The sequence below is a fragment of the Carica papaya genome, chromosome 4 (genome assembly GCF_054855325.1).
Source record: "Carica papaya isolate Zhongbai chromosome 4, ASM5485532v1, whole genome shotgun sequence".
In the NCBI taxonomy this organism is placed as follows: Eukaryota; Viridiplantae; Streptophyta; class Magnoliopsida; order Brassicales; family Caricaceae; genus Carica; species Carica papaya.
Window position 1 is genome coordinate 29959484 of NC_142312.1, and position 26293 is coordinate 29985776.

The 26293-nt window shown below is 32.1% G+C and overlaps 4 protein-coding genes and 1 long non-coding RNA gene across 6 annotated transcripts; 3 read left to right on the forward strand and 2 right to left on the reverse strand.

The window, feature by feature from the left end:
* The first annotated feature begins 97 nt into the window (after positions 1–97).
* Positions 98–1669, forward strand: MORF9 (plastid developmental protein DAG). Its single transcript, XM_022039094.2, has 4 exons — positions 98–513; positions 778–875; positions 974–1039; positions 1297–1669. The coding sequence occupies exons 1-4, from the start codon at positions 179–181 to the stop codon at positions 1449–1451; spliced, it is 654 nt and encodes a 217-aa protein (XP_021894786.1). The 5' UTR covers positions 98–178; the 3' UTR covers positions 1452–1669.
* Positions 1670–3586: 1917 nt separating this feature from the next.
* LOC148266539 (uncharacterized) lies at positions 3587–4420 on the reverse strand. The gene is made up of 2 exons (XR_015818212.1): positions 4187–4420; positions 3587–3746 (listed from the first exon to the last, which is right to left on the reverse strand). It is a non-coding gene; the product is annotated as an uncharacterized LOC148266539 (long non-coding RNA).
* Positions 4421–7953: 3533 nt separating this feature from the next.
* Positions 7954–9455, forward strand: LOC110812299 (serine protease, putative (Protein of unknown function, DUF538)). The gene is made up of 2 exons (XM_022039038.2): positions 7954–8514; positions 9246–9455. Exons 1-2 carry the CDS (start codon positions 8073–8075, stop codon positions 9299–9301), a joined length of 498 nt encoding a protein of 165 aa, XP_021894730.1. The 5' UTR covers positions 7954–8072; the 3' UTR covers positions 9302–9455.
* Positions 9456–12621: 3166 nt separating this feature from the next.
* Positions 12622–14886, forward strand: LOC110812259 (Uncharacterized conserved protein (UCP012943)). The gene is made up of 4 exons (XM_088218873.1): positions 12622–13089; positions 13568–13760; positions 14171–14264; positions 14356–14886. The coding sequence occupies exons 1-4, from the start codon at positions 12734–12736 to the stop codon at positions 14673–14675; spliced, it is 963 nt and encodes a 320-aa protein (XP_088074999.1). The 5' UTR covers positions 12622–12733; the 3' UTR covers positions 14676–14886.
* A 568-nt stretch (positions 14887–15454) lies between these two features.
* Positions 15455–21176, reverse strand: LOC110812328 (mRNA capping enzyme family protein). Of its 2 annotated transcripts, XM_022039082.2 has the most exons (13): positions 20962–21176; positions 20366–20505; positions 20209–20277; positions 20053–20124; positions 19469–19570; positions 19267–19323; positions 18419–18557; positions 17385–17449; positions 17207–17257; positions 16983–17045; positions 16593–16716; positions 15860–15921; positions 15455–15720 (listed from the first exon to the last, which is right to left on the reverse strand). In XM_022039082.2, the coding sequence occupies exons 1-13, from the start codon at positions 21035–21037 to the stop codon at positions 15628–15630; spliced, it is 1113 nt and encodes a 370-aa protein (XP_021894774.1). In that variant the 5' UTR covers positions 21038–21176; the 3' UTR covers positions 15455–15627. The 2 variants fall into 2 exon arrangements, with proteins under 2 accessions (XP_021894774.1, XP_088075000.1); XM_088218874.1 differs by having other exon boundaries at positions 20053–20277.
* Positions 21177–26293: the final 5117 nt, after the last annotated feature.

Genomic DNA, 26293 nt, shown 5'->3' on the forward strand with positions numbered 1-26293 from the left:
GAGCAGAAACACAGTAATGGTATGACAATTTTAAAGCCCAAACCCATCAGCCCAATCAATCATTATGGCGACCGAAAAAATATCATCACCCACCATTATCTTTTTCTTCTCTGCAAGTTTGCAGCCATTTTATCATTCCTCTCCTTCTCTCTGTCCATCATTATCTATCTGGCTTGCAATGGCAACGCTCTACAGCCTAGAAATCTTAATCCCTTCCTCTAAACCCTTCCTCTCTACTGCTCCCAAACTTTTTCCTTCCTTCCGAGTCAACTCACTGAACCCCCTTTCAACCCGCTCCCGGGCAGTTCCCTCCATTAAAGTTAGAGCCGCCGCGACAGACAGCGACTATTCTTCCAGACGTAGTAGCAGCAATGAACCCAGAGAAACGATTATGTTACCCGGCTGCGACTATAACCACTGGCTCATTGTTATGGAGTTCCCTAAGGACCCTGCACCAACTAGAGAGCAAATGATCGAGACTTATCTCAATACACTCGCCACAGTTCTTGGCAGGTACTCGTTTAAATTTTTTGTGGGTTCTGTTTGTTTTAGGAGGGAAAATCTTGTATCTTGTGATTTAGTTTGGTTTAATCTTTTATCTTTTATCTTGTGATTTGTGGGTTTTGTTTGGTTTGATGGAAACTAGATTTCTAGGTATTCGAATCTTGGGAAAATAGAACATACATAGTTTTACCTCAGAAATTTAGGAACCCCAATTTGTCAGAATAATTCAAGCTCATTTCATGCCTTCTGGTCCCTTTTTAATGATTATTTTAGCATGGAAGAAGCAAAGAAGAACATGTACGCCTTTAGTACCACTACCTACACCGGATTTCAATGCACAGTATCTGAGGAAACCTCTGAGAAATTCAAGGGTATGTGGATCTGTTAGGGTTTGTGTTTGATTACTTGGATTCTTCTACGTGGGATTCAGAGAAGTTAATTGACTAATGTTGTTTTCCTTGCGGTACAGGATTGCCTGGAGTTCTATGGGTGTTGCCTGATTCATACATAGATGTCAAAAACAAGGATTATGGAGGTTTGTATTCTTGGAAAATTATTAGGTTCTTAAGGACACAAGAGTTTACAAGATGAACAAATTTGATTTGCTTAATGTAAATTTTAATTCTAAAATTTTTAACAAAGATTTGAAATGAATCAAACAACTCATTTATGCACCATAACACCTAATAATCACTCATTTTCTGAACACTTTTTAGTTAATGAGAAGAGATCACCATTTTGTTGCAAAATTGCTCTTGTTTTATGGTGATGTATCTTGGGTTAATTTTACAGGTGATAAATATATAAATGGAGAGATAATCCCTTGCACATATCCTACATATCAACCCAAGCAGCGAAGGGAATCCAAGTATGTGAGCAGAAGATACGAGAGACGAAGAGATGGTGCTCCTTCTGAACAAAGAAGACCAAGACAGGAAGCTAGCTAACTGGTATTTGCATAATGGTAGCCATAACATTAGCTGTTACTCTTATGTTTCTCTTGTTTTTACAGTAAATCAATGTTTCAGTTCAGGGACAGATATGGTAGTGGTATTGACTTGAGAAAAGCTTGTTTAAATGTCAATTATGCATGTGGTGTTCAAGTTTCATGTGAAGTTTTTGCTTGGAATGGCATAAGGATCACTATGGTGATATTTTGGCTTCACATGGGAAATGTTTCTAATTAGAATTTAGGAGTTCTTAGTAAATCTCCCATTGTGAGAATTATTTCGGGTAATGAGTCTATATCGATACGGTATTGCATCTATTAATAATAGCTTGATTAAAATCTCATTCTTATTCATGGGGAAGAAGGTTAGAGAAGCAAAACCAATTGGAAATTTACTTTATTCATTGGAAGAATCCGTTTTGTTATTAATAGACTAGTAAAGGGGAAAAGAGTAACTAAGCAAAACAATTAGTTATTCATTAAAGTTTCATATTACACAAATAATCTTTCCGAGTAACTAAGGTTTGTTTATTGAATATATTCTTTCTTCCTGGATGATGTATGTAAACATTAAAGTTAGAAAAAGCTATTGAGGATGAAGAACACACTGAAAAAAAAAACAAATGTGATTACCGGAGCATCTGCTTCGATTGTCGACTGAGATTCGCGTGCATGACGATTTTATGTTAGGACTTGATGCATGTGTAGACAGGTAGGTTTGAGTGCACACATGAAACTTTTCACTTGATAAAATTTTAGCTTTGTGTATCTATCATTGTACCCCTAATATGCATGATCACTCATGATAGAAGCATATTTGAGAACTTGTTGCCATATGTTATGAGATATGTAGAAAAGAAACTTACCCTCTTAATATATTATATATAGTATATAAGAGAAATAATTACAGAATTAGATGAAATTTATAGGAAAAGATATTGTAAGACGTGTGATATTCTCTGATCCTAGAGGGAAAATGGGTCATAGGACACGTGGAAGTTATATTCAATATCTTATATATATTTACTTATTAAACAAAATATTATATAGAAAAAAAAAATTCAATTTTTATATATACGTTTATAATTTTCAAGTTCCAAGCATATATCCTTTTTAAATTTTATGAATGAGAAATTTATCTTCAATAAATTTTAGCTTTTTATTTTCACAATTTATTAGATTTTGCATAATTGAAGTATCAAATCAACCTTCAAAATTTATTTTCTATAATGGGTATATAGAAAATTTACATTAATGTCAAATAATTAATAGTGGGTATGATATATTTATTTAAATTTCTTTTAAAATAATTCCTTCATCTACATGTATTATATTCAATGTTTAGTGAGAAAAGAATGTTTATATTACCTCTCCATAAGTTGGTTACAAAATGAATAGAGTTAATGTAAGTATTCGAGGACTTTTGTTGTCGATTTAATTGCTGTGTATACGAATTCGTTTCAAAATTTAAAATGAGGTATAGTTTAAATTTAAATTATGTTTAGTTATCAAAATATAAATTTTAAGTTTGGTTTTATAAAATGAAAGCAAAATATAGTATTGTTTGGCTTATTGTTTTCTAAAACAAAGATTATGCATTAAGAAACCAAAAATAAGCTTAAAATGCATGAATGATTTTAAGGTTTCTTTAATAAAATAAAATTTTGAGCATAAAATCGACATCTTCGAGGGGCAATGAAGAAAAAAACAAGAAGGCATGGAACGAGCGGCTCGCTATATTTTGCCTAGCACGTAGTTGCCCGTCGTTTATTCCGGCTGCTCTTACTCACTCGATCGTCTTTATCGAAATAATTTTAAAAGAACTTATTATTTGAACAAATCATAAGAAATAATATGGTTTGTCATCTTGAAGAGATGTAGGATCGAATCCGAAACAATAGAGGAAGCAGTCTCTCTTAATCAGGGTAATCGTACGAGGAAGATTGGTCTAGAACTCCTCATTGACCTAAACGATTTTGATCACCTAACAGGCCAAGCGATTTGGAAAACAAACATTACGAATCTTGCTTGAAACTCTCACTTTTTTTTTATCTTCGGGCCAACAAATATTCATTTCATTCGTAATTTGAATACCAGAAGTATTATAAAAAAGAAGAAGATTTGAACTGCTAGTTGCTCGATCAGGACTTTAGTTTTATTATGAGTTTAGAAATCTTTCTTTTTTCAATACATACCGCTCCGTCAGTACTATTCATCTAAATTTAAAGACACTTCATGTCATGTCCAAGTCAAACTCTTCTTGTTTCGAGAGAAGGTTCTGAACTCTAAAAATCTGAAAAAAAATTAACAGCTTAAAAAATGCATGAATGATTTATAAGATACAAAGGGAAAATTAAACGCGAAAAAAATGAATGCCTCCATGCTGGATCGATCTCGCTACTTGCCCCATACAAAACTACTGATCTACCACGGAACTACAGAGGTTGAGAGGATGTCTTGGTTGAGAAAAAATATACCACTTGTTTATGATCAGAACCAGACAAAAGGGCATGCAGAAGGAAACAGAGAGTGAGACAAAGATAATAAGCTATTCAGTTCCATAGCCCATGAATTTAATAAACTCATCTTTTGCCTGAAAAGCTGTTCAACTTAATGAGTGCTTATAAGACAAGCAGCATCTATATACACATACATACATATAGATACATATGTATGTACTTATATTGGCTTCTTTTCTGCAAGTGGGTATCTGTCAATACAACAGCAAAATACCTATCGTTCCATGACAATGCCGGTGCTGTTTGGATTCCCTTCTTGGTACTTTCACAGTCGTCACCAGACTGCACCCAAACTGCTCAAATTTTCTTTCTTGGTTTACAAAATGGGAACCATGTTTGTTTACTAGCTAAAAGAGGTCAAAGAAAAAGAGCCCAGAAAATCATTTCCCAAACAGACCCTTCCAGTCTCTCTTCCTATCATTACTCTCTGCTCTCATTCTTACACAAAACTTTTCCTTTTTAAATTTTAAAGGTTTTCTTCTTAATTATATATAACCCCTAATTTTTAATTTAATTTTAATTGGTTTAAAAATAATTTAATTTTTTTTATGAAAAAATTAAATTATTACGTACTTGGCATGTTTTACCGTGATAATTAATATTCATTATTTTTCAAATAAATTAATTAATATGAATTATTAAAGGCATAATAATGATTACGTTCAAATCTTTTCCTCGAGACCCCTACCCCCACTTTTTGGTTGTAAACAAATATTACCTAATTCCACTTAAATAATATTATATATATATATATATAAATATTTTTTTAATATAAAACTATATTATCTTAATTTTAAAATTAATACAATAAAAAAAAATAAAATGCAAAAGTCCAAGTAGTAGCTAGACTTACAAGAGTGACATTTTAAAACTATAAATCAAAATTATTTTATTAATATTACAAGTCAAAAAATTTATTTTTAATTTATTAATATTACAAATTAATAAAAAGTAAATAAATAAAAAATATTAACAAAAATTATGTTTTTTCATTTCAAATATTTTATTGGGAATTCAATCCAAAACAAAATGTCACACACAAGTCGCGCGTGTGACGTTGGGGATCCCACACGTGGCTCAATTTCAACAGGCGACCTGCTTTGCCACAGTCTACATTGACCGTGAGATCCACCCAAATGTCGCGAAATCAGAACGGGAAGCCACGAGTAACCGGTCACCCGCGGGTTATCAGTCCACGTGTGTCAAAACCACGTGGCTCGGTGACCTACCAAGGTCCCCCACCGGTCGCGCTATCATTTCCTCCAGTAAAATACGTTTCTCCCAAGTGAAAAGAAACTTACCAGTGGCGAAGGCGTAAATAAAAGAAACTTGCGTGTCCTTTGTTGGTAAAAAACACAAAATATCACGAGACGTTGTAGTTTCCTTGAGATTCTATTGGGCGAAGACGTTGTCGTTAACTAACAGAACCGGTAAATACGAAAAGTGATTATGAAATTACCAATATGCCCTTCATTCAATTGCTGAAAACTGACAATGAAGACCGACTTTTTAGCTGCAGATTCACCCGTTACTTGCTTCGTGTACTGATATAATCAAACCATATATAGGTTTGCAATTACCAAAATACCCTCAATAGTCAACCTTATTTTAAGTGGTAAAAAAAAATGCTTACATTATATGTACTGTTATAAAATTATAATGTGTACTGGCTTTTTGACATTTGAGTACTTTGCATTTAATTTAATATAATGAAAAAAAAAACCATATAATATATTTTAAAATTTATAAATTAATCAAACATAACTTAACATAATAGTTATTTTAATACAAATTGAGAGTCATTTTCGACTCTTATTTAATACAAATTTTCTATATATTATGTTGAAAAAAAATTATAAATTAGTATGTTTTAATATTTAATTAAAAATAAATTATTCTATATAAATTTGTTATAAAAAAAAACATTTTTTTTTATTACTTTATAATAATTTTTTATTTTTTTTCTACTTAGCTTTTCTACCTTCTAAATTATATATATATATATATGGTTAAATATTAAACAAGAATAATTACAAAAAATGACATATTAAATGTAAAAACTAATTAAACTATACACTTAATATTTAGGCCAAAAGTACTTCTTCACCTCTACAAAAAGTAGATGTTAGAGGAGCAACTCTTGTCTAGTACACAAATTAATATATATAATGTTGTACTGAAAAAAATAAAATAAATTCTACATTATTAAATTATAATTATCTCTATTTTTTAAATATATTATTATTGTTATTGAGCTACATCTCATATTTTTAATTTACAAAAATTTATTCATATACAGAAGTAATAAAACATACTCACATATATATATATTATTACTTGTAATCTATTTGATAACTTACTGTTAAATATTGATTATTTACGAGAATATCGACCGTACAATAATTAGGTTCAAAGAATATTAAAATAGTACATGATTAGTTAACTGTATATATATACATGTATATAATATTTTATCAAGTATCAAATAGATATAGTGATAAGGCGTCACTTGTAACTTGTAATATAATTAAATGACTTTACTCATTACCATCTTATACACATAAATATGTGTATGTATTTTTTTTTTTAAATGTACATTATATGTTATTATGATCCAATAGCTAATTGAAATTATAATAGCATAGAACAAAGTCACAATTATTCTATATCTAACTATACTTTTACAACTTACCTTCAAATTTTGTTTTAAACATTTAAAAAAATTAATAAATGCCAAAGAAGATCATGCAAGTAGTTACTAAATTTACTATTTCAATAATTATTTAAAAGATTATATTATTTAAAATTTATACTTAATTTGTAATTTTTTATTTTGACTATATAAGTATAAAAATTATGTGTATTTAATTACACGGATTAGTTATTAACACGCATGTTTTTTTTTTATAGAAAAATTTTGTAATAACTTTTTTTAAAAAAATAAAAAGTATATAATTTATCAGTTAATTAATATATATATATCAATCATAACATAACGTAAAATACAAATATTCAATATAAATCAAAGTTTAAGTAAAATGTTATTTGGATCCATTATATGCAATTTGGTTAGAGGGACCCACAATTAGGGGAATTATTGAACTTTGCTTGTGTTAAGGGAAAAGAGAAAAAAATAAAAATAAAAAATAAAAACTGAAATTTGCAATAAAGATGTTTTTGTTCTTGATAGCATCCAATAAAGATGTTTATCTCTTCATTATTCTTTGTGCATAGTTATTGTAGCATTTGCAATATTATATTTTCTGAATATATATATATTTAAAATTAATTTTTATAAATATATTTCTTATTTTAAAATTGAAGGAAAATATTCAAATTAATACCCATTAATAATTTTGATATTTTAAATTTAGTTGTTCATTTTTTTTCAATGTTATTTACTTATTATATTTAATTTATTATATAATGTATAGATTGTATAACATATAATGAAGAATCAAACACATGCATCACAAAAATCCAACCGAGTTCTATCAAAAAAAAAAAAAAAAATCCCCATTATTGAATTTGTTTTCCAGATCCCAATAGTACCTTTTATTTACATAATATATATATATATATATGTATGTATGTATGTATGGCTGTCAACAATAATGCAAGTTAAGGAAATAGTAAGCATATATATATATATGTGTGTGTGTGTGTGTGTAATAAGCCAAACAATGCAAAAAGTGAATATTAACTCACATGGACCACCACAAAAACAATGTAATTAGATGAGCTTAAAAAAGCAATTTAAGACAAGAAGCAAAGCACCAAATGCAGTATTGCTTAATATCAATTTTGGAATATTAATTACACATAAGCCAATTATATTAGTTAATTAATTAATTAATTAATTAATTATAGTTAAATCATAATTAAACTAAGACCTTTGGCCCAGTCACCAACCAAGGGTAAAATAGTAATATTACCCTCATTCTCTCTGCTCTTTTAAACAGTCTTTCCACTTTCTACTCCTCTCCTCTCCTTCGATCTCCCCCCCCCTCCCCAACAACAAAAACCAAAACCAAAACCAGAAAACAAAACTTTTAAGCCTCAAAACCCTCCCGTCTGTTTTCTCTTTGCAAAAGGTGTCCATGGCTGCCGTCCTTATCACCAGAATCTTCTCTCTGTTTATCCTGTTTTCGATCTCTCTTTCTCTGTTTCCTCTCTCTGCAGTTTCGTCTTCAATTCACGATCTCCTCCGCTCGCGGGGGTTGCCGGCAGGTCTGGTCCCCAAGGAAGTGAGATCCTACACTCTTTCTGATAATGGCCGGCTGGAGGTCTTCCTCGACGGGCCGTGTATGACGAAATTCGAGAACAGAGTGTTCTTCGACAGCGTTGTGAGAGCTAATCTCAGCTACGGGAGTCTCAGTGGAGTTGTCGGCTTAACTCAGGAGGAGCTCTTTCTGTGGCTACCGGTCAAAGATATCATCGTCGACGATCCGAAATCCGGCCTTATTTTGTTTGACATCGGAGTTGCGCATAAACAGCTCTCACTTTCGCTCTTCGAAGATCCGCCTGATTGCAAGCCACAAGGTGAGTTAATCAGTTGATTCTCAGTCTCTGATTGGATTGATTAATTGATTATTTACTGGTTTAAGAGTTTATTCCTATTGTTTGTATCTCTTAAATTTTTAGAGAATTCTGTTATTTTGCTTGTGAAAAGACAGCTTTGGATTTTTAATATATGCAAAAAAATTTCAGTTACATTCATAGCGGGTGAGGATGGTGTGTTTCAGTAATTGATTACAAAGTCAGTTTCCTTTTATTCTTTTGTTTGTTTCCAGCGATTTTCTCAACTTATTCTTTTTTTTTCGAAAAATTTTGTAAACTCTGTTCTCATTACATTTCCAATCAGAAAATTGAGAAAAGAAAAGAAAAAAAAGAATCCTAGGAACTTTCTTATATACTCCAAAATCCAAACACAAAATTTGGCAGCAGTTACAGTTATAAACAATTAATAATTACATATATATATATATGTTATACGAATGTATTTTTCTTGGTGGTAAGTTTCAGCTGTTTGAAAGTAGTATTAGATATATGTATTTTCTTATAATTTTCAATTATCATTTATTATGAACTCAGACTTGTTCACTTATTACTGGTCTATCTAACGCATCTTTGTATTGTGAAAAGCTTCGAGAGTAATAAATAAATATTCAAAATAGTAAGAAAATAAAAATGAATCTCATCGCATACATTAAATAAAAAGGGTATATATATATATATATATTCATTGAGACTAATGAAGTGGTGTTTTGCAGGGTTTTTGAAGGATCATGTGAGGAAGGAGAAAGGGTTTTTTGAGGCTTTGAGATAGAAATAGAGAGAGAAAGAGAGAGAGACGGCAAGCTGTTTCAACTTTTCTCTTTGTTTTTTTTTTTTTGGGAAAAAAAGAAAAAAAAAATTAAATGGCATGTAGCTCTCTAATTATAGTTTAATTATTATATATAAACATATAATTAAGTAGGAAATGAAGTGTTTAATTAGTGTGTTTTAAAGGGTTTTAAACGAGATTAGGAGTTTTGTAAAAGATGTGAAAATCCTGGAACCCGAATTCCCTTCTCCTAATCAAAATCTCACTTTCTAATCTCTCAACTTTTATACTAATTATAGAATAATTCATTTTTTGATTTGATTTTATTCTTTTACGTAGAAAAAAATAATTTTTAAATTGTAAAAATTTATTTTAAAATGAATTCTATATGAAATTTAGCCATAATTTTTAAATTGAAGCGTAAATAAAAAATAACTTTTTTAAAATATTAGTATATTATAATAATTTAATGTCCATTAGCCCATATATATATATATATTTATATATATACACACACGTATTATAAAATACTCAGATTTTGAATTATTTTGTTTTGAAACTTTATATAACGCCCGACACTGTGGGGCCAGTAAAGGGTGGGCCCTAGTTTTCTCGTGTTGTATACTATTGTTTTTTTTTTCTGAGGTGACCCACACGGATTTAACTGGGGTTGCCCGCATCGTGTTGGGTTCCCTTTAATTTTCTTTATATATTATGATTTTTGGATTTTATTTTATTTTATTTACTTACACGGACTTTCCCATATGTACCTTGAGGTAGTGACAGACAGATCCTAATTTTTACCGTATTCGGGTATTGGACTAAGAGCCTCCTATCGAGTCAAAAGTTGACAAACATTAAGGAATACTTCAAGAACATCTTTTTACTAATTTAATCCTCAAATTATTGGTTATATTGTAATTTAATTTCAAATTTTTTTTTACTAATTTACTATTTAAAATTATAAAATTATCCCCAAAAAATATTTATCAACAACTTTTTTTAACAAAAATAAATAAAACAACGTAGAAAATAATATGTACCGAACTATAAATTTTAAAAATTTAAAAGATAGTTATTATAAGCGTTTTTTTTTAAATGTTTGATATTGTCATTTAATCGTCATCATCTTTAGTCAACAATTTGTTTATTTTTCGACTTTTTTTAAAGAAGAAGTCATTAAACGATGTTAATTGACATCGATTGAGAAAATATGATGGATTGAGCTATATCAAGTAATGAAACTTTAGATTAGGAAAGCATTTGATTAAATTTTTGAATCAGATTTGTGTACTAAGATGGGTTTAATGGATTAATTGGGTTGGATCAAAGTTGGGTTTAATGAGCTTATTAATGAAAATGAAATTCACCACAAATTAATTTGGTCCAAAAGATCATTGAGTTGAACTTAATTTGATTATTACGTTTAATTTAGGATTAACAATTAAGAAGATTGTCTAGATTTATCTTGAAAAATAATTACTACTCGAAAATCATTCATAATTGGGAAGATAAATGATTACCTTTTATCACTGTTAACCGTACTTCCATAATAAATTCATATTTGTTCCCATAAATTTTTATCTGCTCAACCTTGTTAGAATGAAAACCTCATTAACAGAATCTTTTTGGCATTTGAAGCAGATACATTTTCATCTTGATAAATTTTCTAATAAACTCATAAAAAGGGCATTATATGTAATACATGAATAAGATATAGCCATGGTGGCATCTAATTTATTTAAGTTAATACTACAAAGACGAAAATTCTATATTTGCCTATTGTTAATTGGATTTCTTTCATCTGACAATGAGTTTACTTTGCTTCATTATTTAGTTATGTTCCAGTAAATTCGTGTATAAGCCGCCCAACCTTCTAACTCGCTAGTTTAAATCAGAATCAATGCTCGATACTCAACTGGTTGTCTTGTCCACCCTTTTCCAATTCAATTTTAGCATGGTGAAGACATAAAAGGTTTCTTGCAGCTTTATTGAACACCAACCATGGCTTCTACGAGTCTTTGTATCTGTTGCATTCCCTCCATCCTCTTGGCTAGAAACCTGGTTAGGTCTTCTTCTACGGGGTATAAACTAAAAACCTACACAATAAGATGAAAGCTCTTTTATTTTTGCAAAATTCTAGCTTTATGTGGAGTACTTCTCTATATTTTCTATATGGTGAGACTAGTTACAAGTAGAATACTTAGGAATAGAATTAAACGGCTCGTGGATTAATTGGTCCTGGATCAATATGCAAAGAGTGGAACAAAAGTATGATTGTATTCTTAAACTATTAATTTCCAAACAAGTAATTCAATCTAACAAGTCCTATAGATATCACAAATTGATATGGGAATCATCCATAAAATGCTCCTCGATTTGCCAGAACTGATCTCTAATTATTATATGATTAACTACAAGAAAAAATACTCATATCATAAAACCAATTCTCAAATAGATCTCAGTTCCAAAACTTATAATCTTAAATAATCGAGAAAGAGAGTTACCTTTCCAGTTGAAGAATCATCAATTAATAAAGATCTGCTCCTGTTGCTTCTTAACTACTCATTTACAACAAGACTAGACAAGTATTTACCGAATGATTGATGGTGATTCTTGTGTCTAAGAATTCAAGTTTCATTGATGATTCTTCTTTCTTATAGTACAATTTTTATGATTTATATATATATATATATTCTGGAATTCCAATATAAGCACAAAACTCAAATAGCAGAACCCATATATGAATGGTTCTTATTTGTTCGATATCTGTTGAAGTTCATTCATAATTGGATAAATGAGATCCTCATAAATATTACACAAGTTAATTATTTGAATCTTATAATTTAAATTTTAATTATGTTAAATAAAAATAGATCGTCAAATAAAAATAACTTATAGATATATTCATCTTCTATATTAAAATCATATCATAAAAAAAATAATAACTTGGAGTCATATAATTAAAAAATAATAACGTGATAGCTACATGTATATCTCATGTGATAAACCCATGAACAAAATTTCAATTGGTACATATAAATAATTCTATATATTTTATCTTTTAAAATAATAATAACAATAATAATAATAATAATAATAATAACATATAAGCAATGTTTATAATTGAATAATTATTATTCGTTTCAAATCTAAGCAGCTCCGGACGTTATCTCCGTGAAAATACGGCGTACATGTATGGACGGTCTAGATCTGTTTTGAGTCATTTTAAGGTTTATTGACCGTCGATTATATTCCCTCGAAAACGATGTCTCCTGTCCTGTGTTCCTTCCATTTTAAGTTTTAATTAGATGAAATGGAAATAGATAAATAAATATCACGCGAATTCTATCCATTTCATCTTCAGCCGCTCTCGCGATCCTCGACGCAACCCTTAATCTAAATCGCCAGGTTTCACGGAGATTTTCCTCGACCATGGGAGGAGGAGCCATGCGAACGGCAGCCAAGGTGGCTAACATCGGTGTCGGCGGCATCAGGGGTGCGGGATTCCCGTCGATCCCCGCGGTGACTGAGCAGTCGATGATGAGGAGCGCGTCCAAGCAGGTTTCCCCGGCGATCGTATCTGCGTCTCATTCGAAGGTTGATGGCGTGGCTCAGGTGCAGCGGCCTTCGTGGGAGGTTGATGACTGGGAGTTCATCGGCAGCGGGGAGGAGCGTGTTGTATCCGATCCCCGTGGCGGTGAGCCAATGGGTAGGACCGTTGTCCAGGGCCCTCCTAGCCTTCAGGAGGCTAAGGATGCTACCACTGAATTGAAAGATGCTCTGGATAAGTGCGTCTCTGTTCTTGGAAAAGAAAATTCGATTTTCAAACTTTTCTTCTTCATCTGTGGATATAGCTAAATATTTAGGATCGTTTGGTTCGTCTTTTAGGGTTTGAATTCATTAAAAATGGGTAATTATGATTTCCTGCTTCAGGTATTTTGATTTTTGTTGAAAATTTTGAATTTTAGTTAGGAACATCATTGTTTCTGTGGTAGAGAAGGAAACAGAATAACTTTTCAACAAAGGTAATCGAGTATTCTTTGATTACCAGTAAATCTTAGGATTAAGAAATTTAGATGCCATCATATGAGCTGATGACTTAGTTTTTTGTCAACGGACCTACATGGAGCATGTTGTAAATGTCAAGTTGCAGTTTTACTTTTTGCCTACTTTTCTTACACTCTTCTCTCTACTTCCTGTTATTTTCCATTTGGTAAATCGCGGTTTAATTTCATAGATTGCCTATTGAACTTGTGATGTTTACAGGGTGTATCTGTCATCTCCAAAGTCTACTGGATTTGAGGATTCATTTGCATCAGAGGCTGGCCATGTCCCCAGCCTCTCGCTGCTTTCGAATGCTTATTGCTTGGAGAGTAGGCCCAGCGAGACTAAAGCAGTTCCTGTGCCGAAACATGCTATGCAGGCATTTGCTTTGCTTAGTGAGAGCCCTGAAGCTCAGGTACTGTTTGACTCTCATGTAAATTTGCATATTCTTTTTGTCATGCTGTGAGTTTGTGTTGCTGAATTCAGGGTAAGATGTCTTGTGAATTACCGTATTTGTTGGGGGGTAATACCATTACAAGGTGTCTGTGATGAATCAACAGTTTTGTTTCACCATCTATTCACTAATATTTGGATACATCTATATAAAATATTATTTACATCTATACATGGGAATCAAACTTGAAATGTTCCCACTTGGATGTCTCTGGGGCCTATATGGTTTGTAGTTTCTGTTTCAGCTGCCAGGGTAAATTCTATACCTAAATTCTATGCCTATACTGGAGTTTCCTGGTAGAATTTTTTTAATACACAGATTTTACCTTCATTTCTGAGTCTTACAAAATATGGCTTTGGCTTCATACCCAGAATGTTGTTGCTTCAATCGCATCTGATCCTAAAGTTTGGGATGCTGTATTGAAAAATGATGCGCTTTTGCAATTCCTCGACTCCCAGAAGAATTGTAAGAAATTTTCTGCCTTCATTTATAATGTTTCCGAATTCTTTTTGCATGTTTCTTGTAGCAGTATCTGAACTTGGAAAATATGTTTCAGATGCTGTGCTTCCAGATTCTGAATATCCAGACACTAAATCTGAAAAGAAGTTTGAAGAATTATCCACTGAGATCCAATCCGGGGACGTCATGAAGACTTTGACAGATTTCATGGAGAATGTCAAGCTAACTGTGGTTGAGATGGTTACCAATATATCTTCTTTTGTTCAGGGCATTTTTGGTTTTCCATCTGAAGAGAATGGTTATGCAAACACTGATGGCAAAGCAAAGGCAAACTCTAATGGGGAGAAGATTCTTGGTGCTTCCTTCATGGGATTAGCAGTCATGGTCATCATGGTTGTGCTGTTGAAGCGTGTGTAAATTTGCTTTTCTGCAACCTATATGTAAATTTGTCGAACTTACCATCTTGGCATATGTTATATTACCTGGATCTTTGATAGACAATCAGGGATGGTGATAAGATTTAATGCTGAGTTATATGAACCTTGGTTTCTGTAGAGATGTTTGGATTTCTCTTTAAGTAAACTGACTAGGGTTGTGGGACAATCATTTCCCCTTCCCTTAATCTGAATTTGGCTGTAAATTTATTGTTCATTCTCAAAGTAATGAATGCTCTCTTCTTTTTTTTGCTCTCACATTTTAACAAGCCATACGCTAATTTATGTTACTTACACTTATAATTCTTAATTGTCCAAGTCATTCAACTAGAATACTCATTACTGTTTTTAAGACTAATATATAAATAAAGCTTAATATTGAATTAAGAATCAAACATGCACTGAACCATGTTGAACCTTCCAATCGCCATCATTGCTTGCCTTTCGGCCAGATGATTGATTTTTTTCACCCTTGGTAAAAGATTGCACAAAGTGTAAAATGTGTTTGGCTTTGGATAGTAAAAGTACAAACTCGTGAAAGATAATCAAAAGGGGCTAACTTGACGCTGAAATTTCCTTTGATTGTTACATTTCTCTCAAAAAGGTTGCACTACATGGCAGGAGTAAAAACCCTAAAGGCAGATTTAACATTCCAATTCTTCATAATGACGCTATCTATCAAAATCTCAACTCTATAATTTTATTTCTCAACATCCAAATACAAGAAAGTACCATTAGAAGGGCTTTCTTAGAACCCGTGACTGAAAGCAATATCACTATACATATTCTTTAATCTACAAAAAATGAACAGTCACAGTTTAAGAGAAGGTTGTCAAAAGGCACAATCAATTTGGTCAAAGGAGGGTTCCATGTTCTAACGACTGGCTAATCCTGTTTGAGAATGAATCTTAGTACTTATTTGAATTTCATGAAACTCAACTATTTATGTACAAGATATCCTCCCTTGATATGTGCATCTTCCCGTTTTCTCTCTTCCCCCTTCTTTGTGTTTGATCTGGTTGGCCTCGCTGGATATGATGCAATTGTTCTTTGTTATCAATGAAAGACTATAATACGAAAATATAGAAGGAAACTTGAAGGGCAACGAGAAAACAAACAAGCAACAATTAAAGAATTGTTGCCAGCCACAGAGAGAGGAACATTTACCTTCTTTAAGACAAATGAAAGATATAAATAAGCTGCCTCCCATTCATCTGGGGATAGTGTGCCTGAATATGACAAAAGCAAAGAAACAGAAAGTAGAATATCAGAAAGCATTTGTAGCTCAACAGTGGTAAGATCCATGAAAAAAGCAGGAGTAATTATGTATATGTTTCCTTAGGGTAGCTCATCAGTACATGAAAAAAGTAGTAGCTCAAGTGCAAGTTCTATAGGTTTGGGTATATAATTGACTGTTTGACTAATATATAAATTTATTTTGTAAATGGGTAGCACCCTCTTGGTGCATTGTTAATATATTCGTACTTTTTATTAAAAAAAGTAATTATGTATATGCAACTTGCACTGATGCCAGGCGAGGAATTTATAAGGAGACTATATTAAGAGAGGAAGAGCATAGAAATTTGAAGGATACAGTATCCTCCAAAGGGAAAACAACGAGACAGATTAATGTATTAGACTCAGATTCCTAATTCCTTTGCAAACTAAAAATAATATATCCATGAAAAGGCTACATGCTGAAGTCCACAAAGAGGACAAGAAAATTAAAAATTATTGGAACTTGCCCTTCGATGAAATAGACTAAAAAACATGTAATCTTGGAGCCCACATCATAAAAAGAACTGCTCTTGCATGACATGCATGAAGAAATACTCAATTCTGGAACCATACTCAGCTAGGCAGTTATAAGGAGGAAAGAGAAGTTTATGGTAATACTTACTCCTGTCTTGGTTACCATCACCCAAGGCACCAAGCCTTCGCATGAGCTCCACATATTCCGGTTTTTTCATGTAGTCATGCACAAATTCATGTGAGTTCTTCACAAAAATTAGCTCCAAATCATACTGTAAAAGATTGACAGGGCATGGCTCAGAATTAAACCAGATGTATATCCCAGTGGTAACTGACATGAGTCAAATAATAACAAAATATTTAGTGTAATAGAGGTTATAACGAGGGAAACATTTGAATGGCATGCAAAAGACCTTAACAATATCAAAGCCTGTGAAAAGATTTCAAGGACCAAAACTCCAATCCCTCACGTGTTGATATATCTCGGTACCTAGAAAAAGATTAACTGAGCCTAAAAAATAATGGTTTTCTTTTTTACCTCTTCTGCCAATGACTTGAAGACATGAAAGGGGACAATCCATTCAGGGCAATCCACAGCATCCTGAAAGAAAAGTCAAATATTTTTTTCACTTTGAATAGAATCTCTTACGAAAAAGTAGTATAAGCGCATTAAAATCCTGCAATCCATGTCAAGAAGCCATGGTCACGGAAACTAAAAAGAAAAAACATGAATGATAAAAACAATTAAGATATCAATTTTACCTCCAGGTGAAACTGGTACTTGATACCAAAGGGGCTAGATGATTTAAATTTCTGAAACAAATGAAAAAATGATTGTTAAAATTGGATGTATGTGCAAAGTTTCAAATAATGCATGTTAACTCAACTTATGTATCTCTAAGACCATGCAGTTGCAGTAGAAGGGAGATAAAGAATTCACCTTTTCAGAAAATTCTTCATCAAATCGTATCCAGTAGACACTATTACCAAATTCCAATCCTTCAGCTGCATATTCACAGCAGGAATATCATGTTAATCAGTTGCACATCCGGTGATGTTTTATGTAGGTGATTCAGTGCCAATAATGGAAAAATCAAATCTAGGAAGTTTATTCTAGGAGAAATACTGATGCAACATCAAGAGTGTAAAGAAACAGCGTTAATATTAATTAGGATTTGGGACTATTCTAATAAGTAGATATTCCTGGGATTGCAGAATTTGGTGTTTTAGTGTTAGGTTGTTAACATTATGAAGTCCTAGCTAAGGAGGGTTTCAATGTTACTTTGGGTAAGATTCCTTTCACTTCCCATTTTTCGCTAGGAGTTTTTATGTTATTTATCCTTGTTCCCTATCTTATTGGAGAAGATTTAATATGCCATATAAATACCCATGTAATTCTTTAAGAATGTAAACTTCAATATAATGATCAGACACATTAGAGAAAATCCTATCTATTTTCCGGGCAAACTGCTTTTAGCCAAAAATACTTGCTATAGGTGCTTTGAGACCACTGTGCCACTAACACTAGTATTAGCCTCCTTAAGGAACTATTGATGTGGGATGTGAGTCATCACAGTATGGCCTATACATCTAAATTGTGTCAACGTCAATGCAATTAACTGAACAACAACCAAATTTAAATACAGCAAATGATTCAGTTTTTCAGACAGCACAGACCGTGAAGGATGTCACAACAACCTAACCACAGTATGGTCCCATATAAAGCTTGCTATTGTAATTATTGACATTTAGACTAGTCATGGTTCTTTAACGTTTGACAATGCCCTGAGGACCTGAGCTTGTTTAAATGCATTACAGAGCTAAGAAAGTACATGAAGACAAGGAAATTTTCTTTTTTTTTTTTGAAATAACATGAAGACAAGAAAATATAAATGCTTAGTAAAAAGATCTTTTTATTGACACTTGCTAAGAAAGAAACAACAAAACTGGTAAGGTTAGAGACAGAAGATAAACCCTCTCTAAGCTTTTTGATTATCACATTGGCATCTGGCATTGTTCCAATAAATGTGCCTCCAGGACGAAGTAAGGCTGATACATTTGCCAAAGCCCGCCTTGCACGTGCTTCAGTGCTCCAGGAGTAATGCATGGCAAACTGCAAAATATATCTAATTGTTCATAATCTAAGAAATCATGAATAAGCAAAACAAATCAGTTATCTGAATTCATATTTCAGATGACAAGGTAAAGTGCATTATTTTCATGTGACCTACTGAACTATCATCTGAACATGCATATCCACAGATATTCAACCTCTGACGAGGGCAAGTGATAACACCAGAACCTAAGCCTAGAAATTAACTTGAGTAAAGATCCAAGTTTGGGACTCCCCATATTGTTTCCAGTTAAAAACAGATGATGGCAAAATAAGAACAGAATAACTAGAAGTAAATAAAAGACAAAAAGGTATCCATCGGATGGTTCGAAGTTAATGAAACCAAAGATATAAGGTTGGGGGCCAAGAATGTTTAATGCTAGTACTAATGGAAGTACTAATGGTAGAATAAACATATGCAAATCCACACCTAAAGAAATTACATACAGAACAATTAGATTCAAACTTCTTTTTCCCCCCTCAACAAAAAATATTAAGAAAAAGTCGCGGTATAGAGAATGAAGCCTTTCCCATTCAAATAAAATTTTCAAGGAGGTATTGAGTTCCATCACTATCTGAAATTATTCAAGATTAAACATGTGAGACATGGTACATTAATAAAGAGAAGTTGCTTCAATACACAAGATTTTCAAATACAGTAGATTATGCTTAATAATTCAAGATGAACCAACTAAAGTAGATCATTCACCTGGCAACTGCAGATATCAAAAGGTGCATCATCAGCTAGAATTTTGTCCAATTCAACCTGATAGCAAAAGTAAAGAGCATAAATTAGCAATTTGACCACCTATTTTTTCATTCAACAGACTGCTAATCAATGCTGACATGTCCATATAAAAGCAGATAACAATGATGTTATTCACCAAAAAAACTACAATTCTTGCAATTACCTCAAAACAATCACCGCATATGAGGCGCGCAGGAAAACTGAATTTATTACGACGTTGGTGATGGTTAGCATCCCCATTATAACGTGTATGACAATCTTCTATCTGTGCATGAATATTGAACACCAAAAAATTGAGTTGGCTAGCAGGCATAACATAAAGAGAGAAGAAAAAGATTTATTTAAAAAAAAAGAGAGAGAGAAGGAACAGATAAAATGAAGTTTGTGTGCATCATTGAGGCAATAAGCACAGGTATAATAGTCTACAATTCTAAATTTCATAATAACATGATAATTTTGCAAAGGTAACAAATAATTAAATGTGAACAATTACAAATAGCATCTTGTGCATGTTTATTTTAGAAAGGAAAGCAACGTGCATGTTTATTTTAGAAAGGAAAGCAACCAGTTGAATGCCACGTTAATAAAGATGTTGCCAGGTGAAATCGATCAATAAGTCTAACAATATACTGACTAAACAAGTGCTGAAAGAGATCCACAACTCCACAACTGTTGTTTCATGGCAGTCAATGTAACTAATACATCCAAGAAAAAGAAACTGCAAAGATATTAAATATGTCACTTTACCGAGCCTTCAGCTATATCAATCCCAACATAGTATCCAATTTTTGCCTTATCCCATTTTATGAGATCACCTCCCTGGTAAACATGAAATAGTCCAATAAGCATAAAGTTAGGAAATTCTTCAACCGAAGTACTTGCATTGAGGGTAACATATAATACCTTTCCGCATGCAAGATCAAGAACAGCATCTCCTCGACGAGCATATAGCTGAATTAAGACACTTTTAATCTGGCCAATGATACAAGAAATTATTCAAATCATATGACATCAGTATATTCACTTCTTTAAAATGAATGCCATGAAATTCAAGACTCACCCAATTATTAAGTTTCTTTAAGTGAATGATTGGACTTGCTTCTCGTTCTTCTAAAGTTTGGTTGGTCCTCCTGCTGTAGTGGTCAGCCACTTTTCTGGCAAAGTTCTTTGTTGTTTCATCCTCCAAAAATTTTGCATCACCTTTAAATCACAGTAGAAAATTAAACTACCAAATAGAATCTAAACTAAATCATTTGAGCGTTTTGAGAACTGCTGGAGTAATTAAAGTAATATCCAAATTCCCTTCTCTCTTGAGGATCACCTCCACACCCAATTTAAAATTCCACTTTGAATTGTATCATTTCATAAGCTTCACAACCAAACAATACCTAAGGCTGTTGAACGACACGAAAACAGAAAGCTCAAGAAGCATAAAACCGGCCCCAAAATCACCATTAAGCTATACATTAAAATCATTTGGTAATCTAAATTATAAAAATTTTCTCCCTTCAGTCTTCCTCACTTTCTCAGCAACAAACAAGACCAAAAACTAAACCCAGAAAACTATAAAATTGTAGTCCTAAAAATTTTAACAAAATCAAACCCCCCCAAAATTACAAATTAAACAACAAATTATATGAGGGTTAAAGAAATTACCTTCTGGGTTATACTTGAATCTGGACTGCGGTGGCCCAACAGAGCTCGATGGTGATTCTGAGTAACCTCGTTTCATGGCAATATGCAAATATCACAATACGTAAACCCCTTATCGTAGAAAAACTTCCGGGTTTGATCCAATGCGAGTTAAAAGTTTTCCGGAACAAAGAAAAAGAAAACGTGTTCTTGTGCGTTCAGGTTCAATCAGCCAGACAAAAAGGAAATCAAACTGCGAAAAACAATAGATATCATAATATATAAATCCGTCAACCATGAAAACAAATAAAATATTTGAAAATTTTCCCAGAAAAAGGGGAAAAAAAAACAAACGAAAAACAGACAATACCCTTTTTCGTCCGAAGCTGAGCAAGCAAGACTTAGCGGAGGAGATGACCGGCGGTGGTGGCGTCCGAGGTTGCAGAGATTTGGAACTGGAAAAGGGGGTTTAGAGCTTGACAGAGAGTAGAGAGAAAAGGGGAATAGCGAATGAGAGAGCGAACGTCCGATTATATAAGTTTAACAGACTTACCATCGTCTTAAGTTTATTATACCCCTAACAATGGCAAGAACCTGTTTGGCAAAATATATACATTTTTTATTTTTTTATTATATAATATATATTTTAATTTCTTATCATAAATATATATATATTTTTTTTTACTCTTCACCATTTATTTTTTATTTAAAAAATATAATTTAGGTCTACATCTTTCATAAAATCCAAACTAAATCATATCTTTCTTTCTCCTTCAAAATATTTGCTTCATTTGTTTTCTCATCCTAAGTTTTCCATTAAACTCATAAGCATAAATCACATATTATAGAAGACACAAATTTATTCTCTGTCTTATGTACCAAAATCTTCGACGATCTTCGTATGAAATATCATTCCCTCCCTTTGAACTTCTATTAGATCCCTCCAACCCCTCTCGATAACTATCTAATCCTGAATACAACTCTCGACATAATAAAGATTCGATATTCATTATCTCTTGCTTCACCAAGGATATTTTTTTATAATTGGATTTAAAACTTCTTATCAAATTTAAGATACCTTATATAAAGTGTAAATACCCAAAATTTAATTAAATAATAATATTAAATTTTATAAAATATTAGCGAAAGCAATTAAAAATTTATAGTTTATATTCTTTACACAATTTAATTAGAATGTTCAATAAGGTTACGAGAATGTCTATTGAAAAAAATTAAAATAACATAAACAAAAGTGTAATTAGAAACCTATGTGGTCGACCTCTGCTGCGCAACTGGTAGAAAATGGAAGACAATATTTAATTGCTAACTTTTTTACTGTTTATTATTCGAATTTTGGTCGTCTTGATCTGAAATGATTAATAAAAGAAGATGAACTATACTACCTTAATAAGAATATCAACATTTTGTCACTGATATGAAAAACTAAAGATTGGTAAAAATTGCATAACAACAAATGAAACTATTTTTCTTTTTAGATAAATTTCTTTAATTTGAAAAACATTAACTTCATATTTACCTTTTAAGTTTTCAAGTACCACGTATGAAGAAAAAAATCAAGATAGCAATACATTATATACTCTAAGAGATCATCAATAATTAAACTTTACATTTTTATTTACTTACTAGTGCTGCTGGGAGTCCATATAGGTTTCTACTACTCGTGAACCTAATATCCATTTTATTAATTAACCGACCGTCTTCATACCTCATCCAATAATGGGTGCCAAACGTACCACTGTCTCAATACCCCGTCCGGTATGAGAGTGAACAAAATACTTTCCAACCCTTTCCGTTATGGGACTTCTCAGCTCCGTTCGACTAAGAGTAACATTCACAATAGGGTTTACCCTATGTACTGGGTCCATATACCATTTTTCATGACACCCGGTAAGTCTTTTAGTCTGATAATGTCAACTAACATATACATGTCCACATCATCATTTAATCATAATTACAGACAACAATCTCATTTCATAATTATAGGACAATAAGATGATAATTAAACAAACAATATAATTTAATACTCGATAATTAAAGAAGACAAAGTCACAACATTCATTCAAACCAGTTAACTGATAGAGTAAAATAGTTGAGTAAACTAATAAGTGAGAAAATAATTAAAAACTAATAAATTAAAGTGCATGTAATAGCGGTAAGCAAACAAACAGTATAACAATAAATAAGCAGTGCAAATAGACTAGAGCAATTTTACACTGATCAGTTACTAACACCATCGGTGACTTGTATTTAATTAATCAGGGGTTGCCAATATTTAAATATTTCACCATTTATTATTTATTAGACTTTAATTAACCGCAACGTGAGAAATGATGAGAGATTCTTACTCTGGGTTAGTGTTCGAACAATTGCCTTTTTCACTGCACTTTCTGGTGGTTCCTGATTCTCAAATTTCTTGAGTTTTTATGCGAAAATTAAAAATACGCGTCAAATATCCTAGAAATAATCGCAAAATGGCCAAAAAAAGTTTAAAATATTTATGGGACTGGTTTAGGGTTTCGGCACAGCGGTGCCATCTCCGCTGCCTACGACGGTGCCTCTTCTTGGTTTGGCCGGTCCTATGCGAAAACCTGTAAAACTTGATATTAAGAAGCTTATGTTGGAGAAAAAGGGAAAAAATTTAGACTTACAGGCAGGCGGGGTTTCTGGTACGACGGCTCTGCCATTCCTCCTTAACGGTAAGAGTTTTTCTTTAATTGCCCTGTGTCAAAAACATGTAAGGAATTCAACGGTCGAAAAATAGAAGGGAGCGGGAAGGGGATTCGAGCTCACTAGAGGGTTTTGGGTCTTGGGTACAGCAACTCGGTCGAGGTTCGTCCTCTATTTTTGGCTTCTCCTTTAGTTTTTCGGCGTTAATAAGGGTTTGGGGTGGCTTAGAATTATAAGACGAATCGAAAGAAAAAAAAACTCACTTTCCAGCGTCAGCTATGGACTCCGGTGCAGCAACAATGGCTGTTGATTTTTTTCTCCGACAACTGGTTCACTTTTTGGCCACCTCTCTTCTTTTTCTCTGATTTCTTCTTGGCGGCTAGGGTTTTTGGGGTCTGGGTATAAATGTTTAAATACCTCTATCCTTTCGATCTGGGTTATTCGTTCGAAGATGCGTGACCCAACCTCCACCATTAGATCCATCTTATTTGAAAAATAAATAAGGACTGCACGATTGAATGCATAAATACTGTTCGATCGTGCCTAAAGAAAAATTGAATCTGGATCGTTCATGCACGTGAGAATCAATTCTGATCCTGGGATCGGTTGGCACGCGAATTGCTCGCGTAGCTTCCCGCGTGGCCGCATGTCCGTGTGTCTGCCAAGCGGCACATGACGACTGACCGTGATGCTGATGTAACAATTCCACGTGGCTATTTTTTTATTTTTTGCATTTTGGCCCCAGTTTTTTAAATTTCTTTTCAAATAAGTTCTTCTTTATTTTTAATTTGGCTCTAACTTTTAAAAATTATTTTTAAATATACCCAAAATGTATATTTCTTTAAAAAATTTAAGAAAAATTAAAATCAAAATATTAAAAATTATTATTAATAAAAATTTAATCATGAGTCTAAATCTCATAATTGAGGTGTTACATAAAGATTTTAGATCCATATCACAAAATAGAAATTAAAAATTTATTTAATCACTCAAGAGCTTCAAAAGAAAGACAGGTTCATTTTGAGTATTTAAAATAAATTAAATTAATCTAGATGAACTTGTTACTATAGGCTATTCCCTATTTCTAACTAATCTAATTTTATCATTTTTCAAATTTAGGAGGAAATGTCACTCCTTAATTACAATCGTTAATACGATGCTATGTTCAATCTCATTTCACGAGGTATATGGCCATTGCTTGGTCTATAAAATTCTTCTCCATTCTTTTCAACAGCTTTTCTTTCAAGCTAATGTTGTAGGGAAGTCCTTTATCTCTAGTTCGAGCAAAACTTTGATACCCCATCGTCCAAGGTTCTACATTATTTTAAGAAAAATAACAATTTCAATAGTGGATCCTTTAAATTATAGTCCAATGTTGTCTATTCTAATAGCTCCTTAATTTTAAGTATTTATCTCAACTAACTGTTAACTTCGACACCTTTTTTATTAGTTATTTTTATAAGTCTCTAAATTTAAAAAATATGTAATATGCTCCAGAAATAACTAAAAATCTTATATCTCTCAAATAGTTTGCCAAAGATAAATTTGCATTTCAAAAATTTCAACATAACCATTTTTCTTATATGTGATTACATTATCAGGATAATTTTACTCTATGGTCCAATAGAAGAAGATTTATACAAACTCTTAATGGTGCCTCTCTTTATGCTCTCATTAATGAATGAGTGTCTATGACACGATAACATGTTAGGCTTGACATCCTTATTCCCATATCTAAAGAAAATAACTTTCTAATTTTGATTACTTGTAATAAGTTATCATCTTTACCTTTTTTTAAAAAGAAAAACAATAATTATTATTTTTTTTTTCAAAAATTTATTCTCTCAACACCTTATGTAAATTAAGCCTCGTCACCTTTCTATCACTCGTAATAAGTCTTTGAAGACCTTGAACTTGTTTATTTACATAGATAGAGCCAAAACCTAGAGTATTATGATGCATGGCCACGAATATTTTCTTTAACGTGCTGATAATTTTAGTAACTTCTCATGGATTTTTTTTAACTTCAATTGAAAAAATAATGTTTCTTTAATTGTTCTCCACATTATTTTCATATTTGAGAAACAATTTATTGTAAATTTTCTAAAACTTCAAAATGGTGGTGGTGGAAAATTTCAAAAATTAAGCCCTCACCTTCATCACGTAGCCATAATCCATCATCTTACATGTCCTCGTATATGAACAAAACGAAAACACTAAACTTGAAAAGTGTAGCTAGTTTTATATTGTTAGCATGTTGTCATGAATGTCTTCACTGTTGGCATTACGACTTTGAATATATTGTATCTCTCATTAATGTTCGTCTACTTCTCATTTTCATGAATTTTTCATATTTTATATTACATAATAAAGAACTAGATTTTCTTTATTTAGATTTGTTGAATGTCAATAATTTTTTTATTAATACCATTTAATACTTATAAAATTTTATTGCTCAATATTTTATATCTATCTTAGTGTTTCTCTTTGCTATTATGAAAGATGTTACCTTATTGTTTAAACTAATAACCAGTATGTTGTGCATCATGCATGGTCTAACAAATTTGTTTTTCTTTTCTTGCCTTTAAAATTTTGTCTCTTAGAATTCAACAGCATCTCCTGTAAGTCCTTTATGAAAAAAAAAAAATTTCATTTGTTGGTTCGTACT

Bases quoted from the DNA above. Each gene is read 5' to 3' on its own strand.
- MORF9 (XM_022039094.2), top strand. From the start codon at position 179: ATGGCAACGCTCTACAGCCTAGAAATCTTAATCCCTTCCTCTAAACCC. The intron at 514-777 runs GTACTCGTTTAA...TGATTATTTTAG, and splicing joins CTCGCCACAGTTCTTGGCAG to CATGGAAGAAGCAAAGAAGA. The intron at 1,040-1,296 runs GTTTGTATTCTT...TTAATTTTACAG, and splicing joins CAAAAACAAGGATTATGGAG to GTGATAAATATATAAATGGA.
- LOC110812299 (XM_022039038.2), top strand. From the start codon at position 8,073: ATGGCTGCCGTCCTTATCACCAGAATCTTCTCTCTGTTTATCCTGTTT. The intron at 8,515-9,245 runs GTGAGTTAATCA...GGTGTTTTGCAG, and splicing joins GCCTGATTGCAAGCCACAAG to GGTTTTTGAAGGATCATGTG.
- LOC110812259 (XM_088218873.1), top strand. From the start codon at position 12,734: ATGGGAGGAGGAGCCATGCGAACGGCAGCCAAGGTGGCTAACATCGGT. The intron at 13,090-13,567 runs GTGCGTCTCTGT...TGATGTTTACAG, and splicing joins TTGAAAGATGCTCTGGATAA to GGTGTATCTGTCATCTCCAA. The intron at 13,761-14,170 runs GTACTGTTTGAC...CTTCATACCCAG, and splicing joins GTGAGAGCCCTGAAGCTCAG to AATGTTGTTGCTTCAATCGC.
- LOC110812328 (XM_088218874.1), bottom strand. From the start codon at position 21,037: ATGAAACGAGGTTACTCAGAATCACCATCGAGCTCTGTTGGGCCACCG. The intron at 18,558-19,266 runs GTGAATGATCTA...TATATTTTGCAG, and splicing joins TTGATATCTGCAGTTGCCAG to TTTGCCATGCATTACTCCTG. The intron at 17,258-17,384 runs GTGAATTCTTTA...CATTTGTTTCAG, and splicing joins ATGAAGAATTTTCTGAAAAG to AAATTTAAATCATCTAGCCC.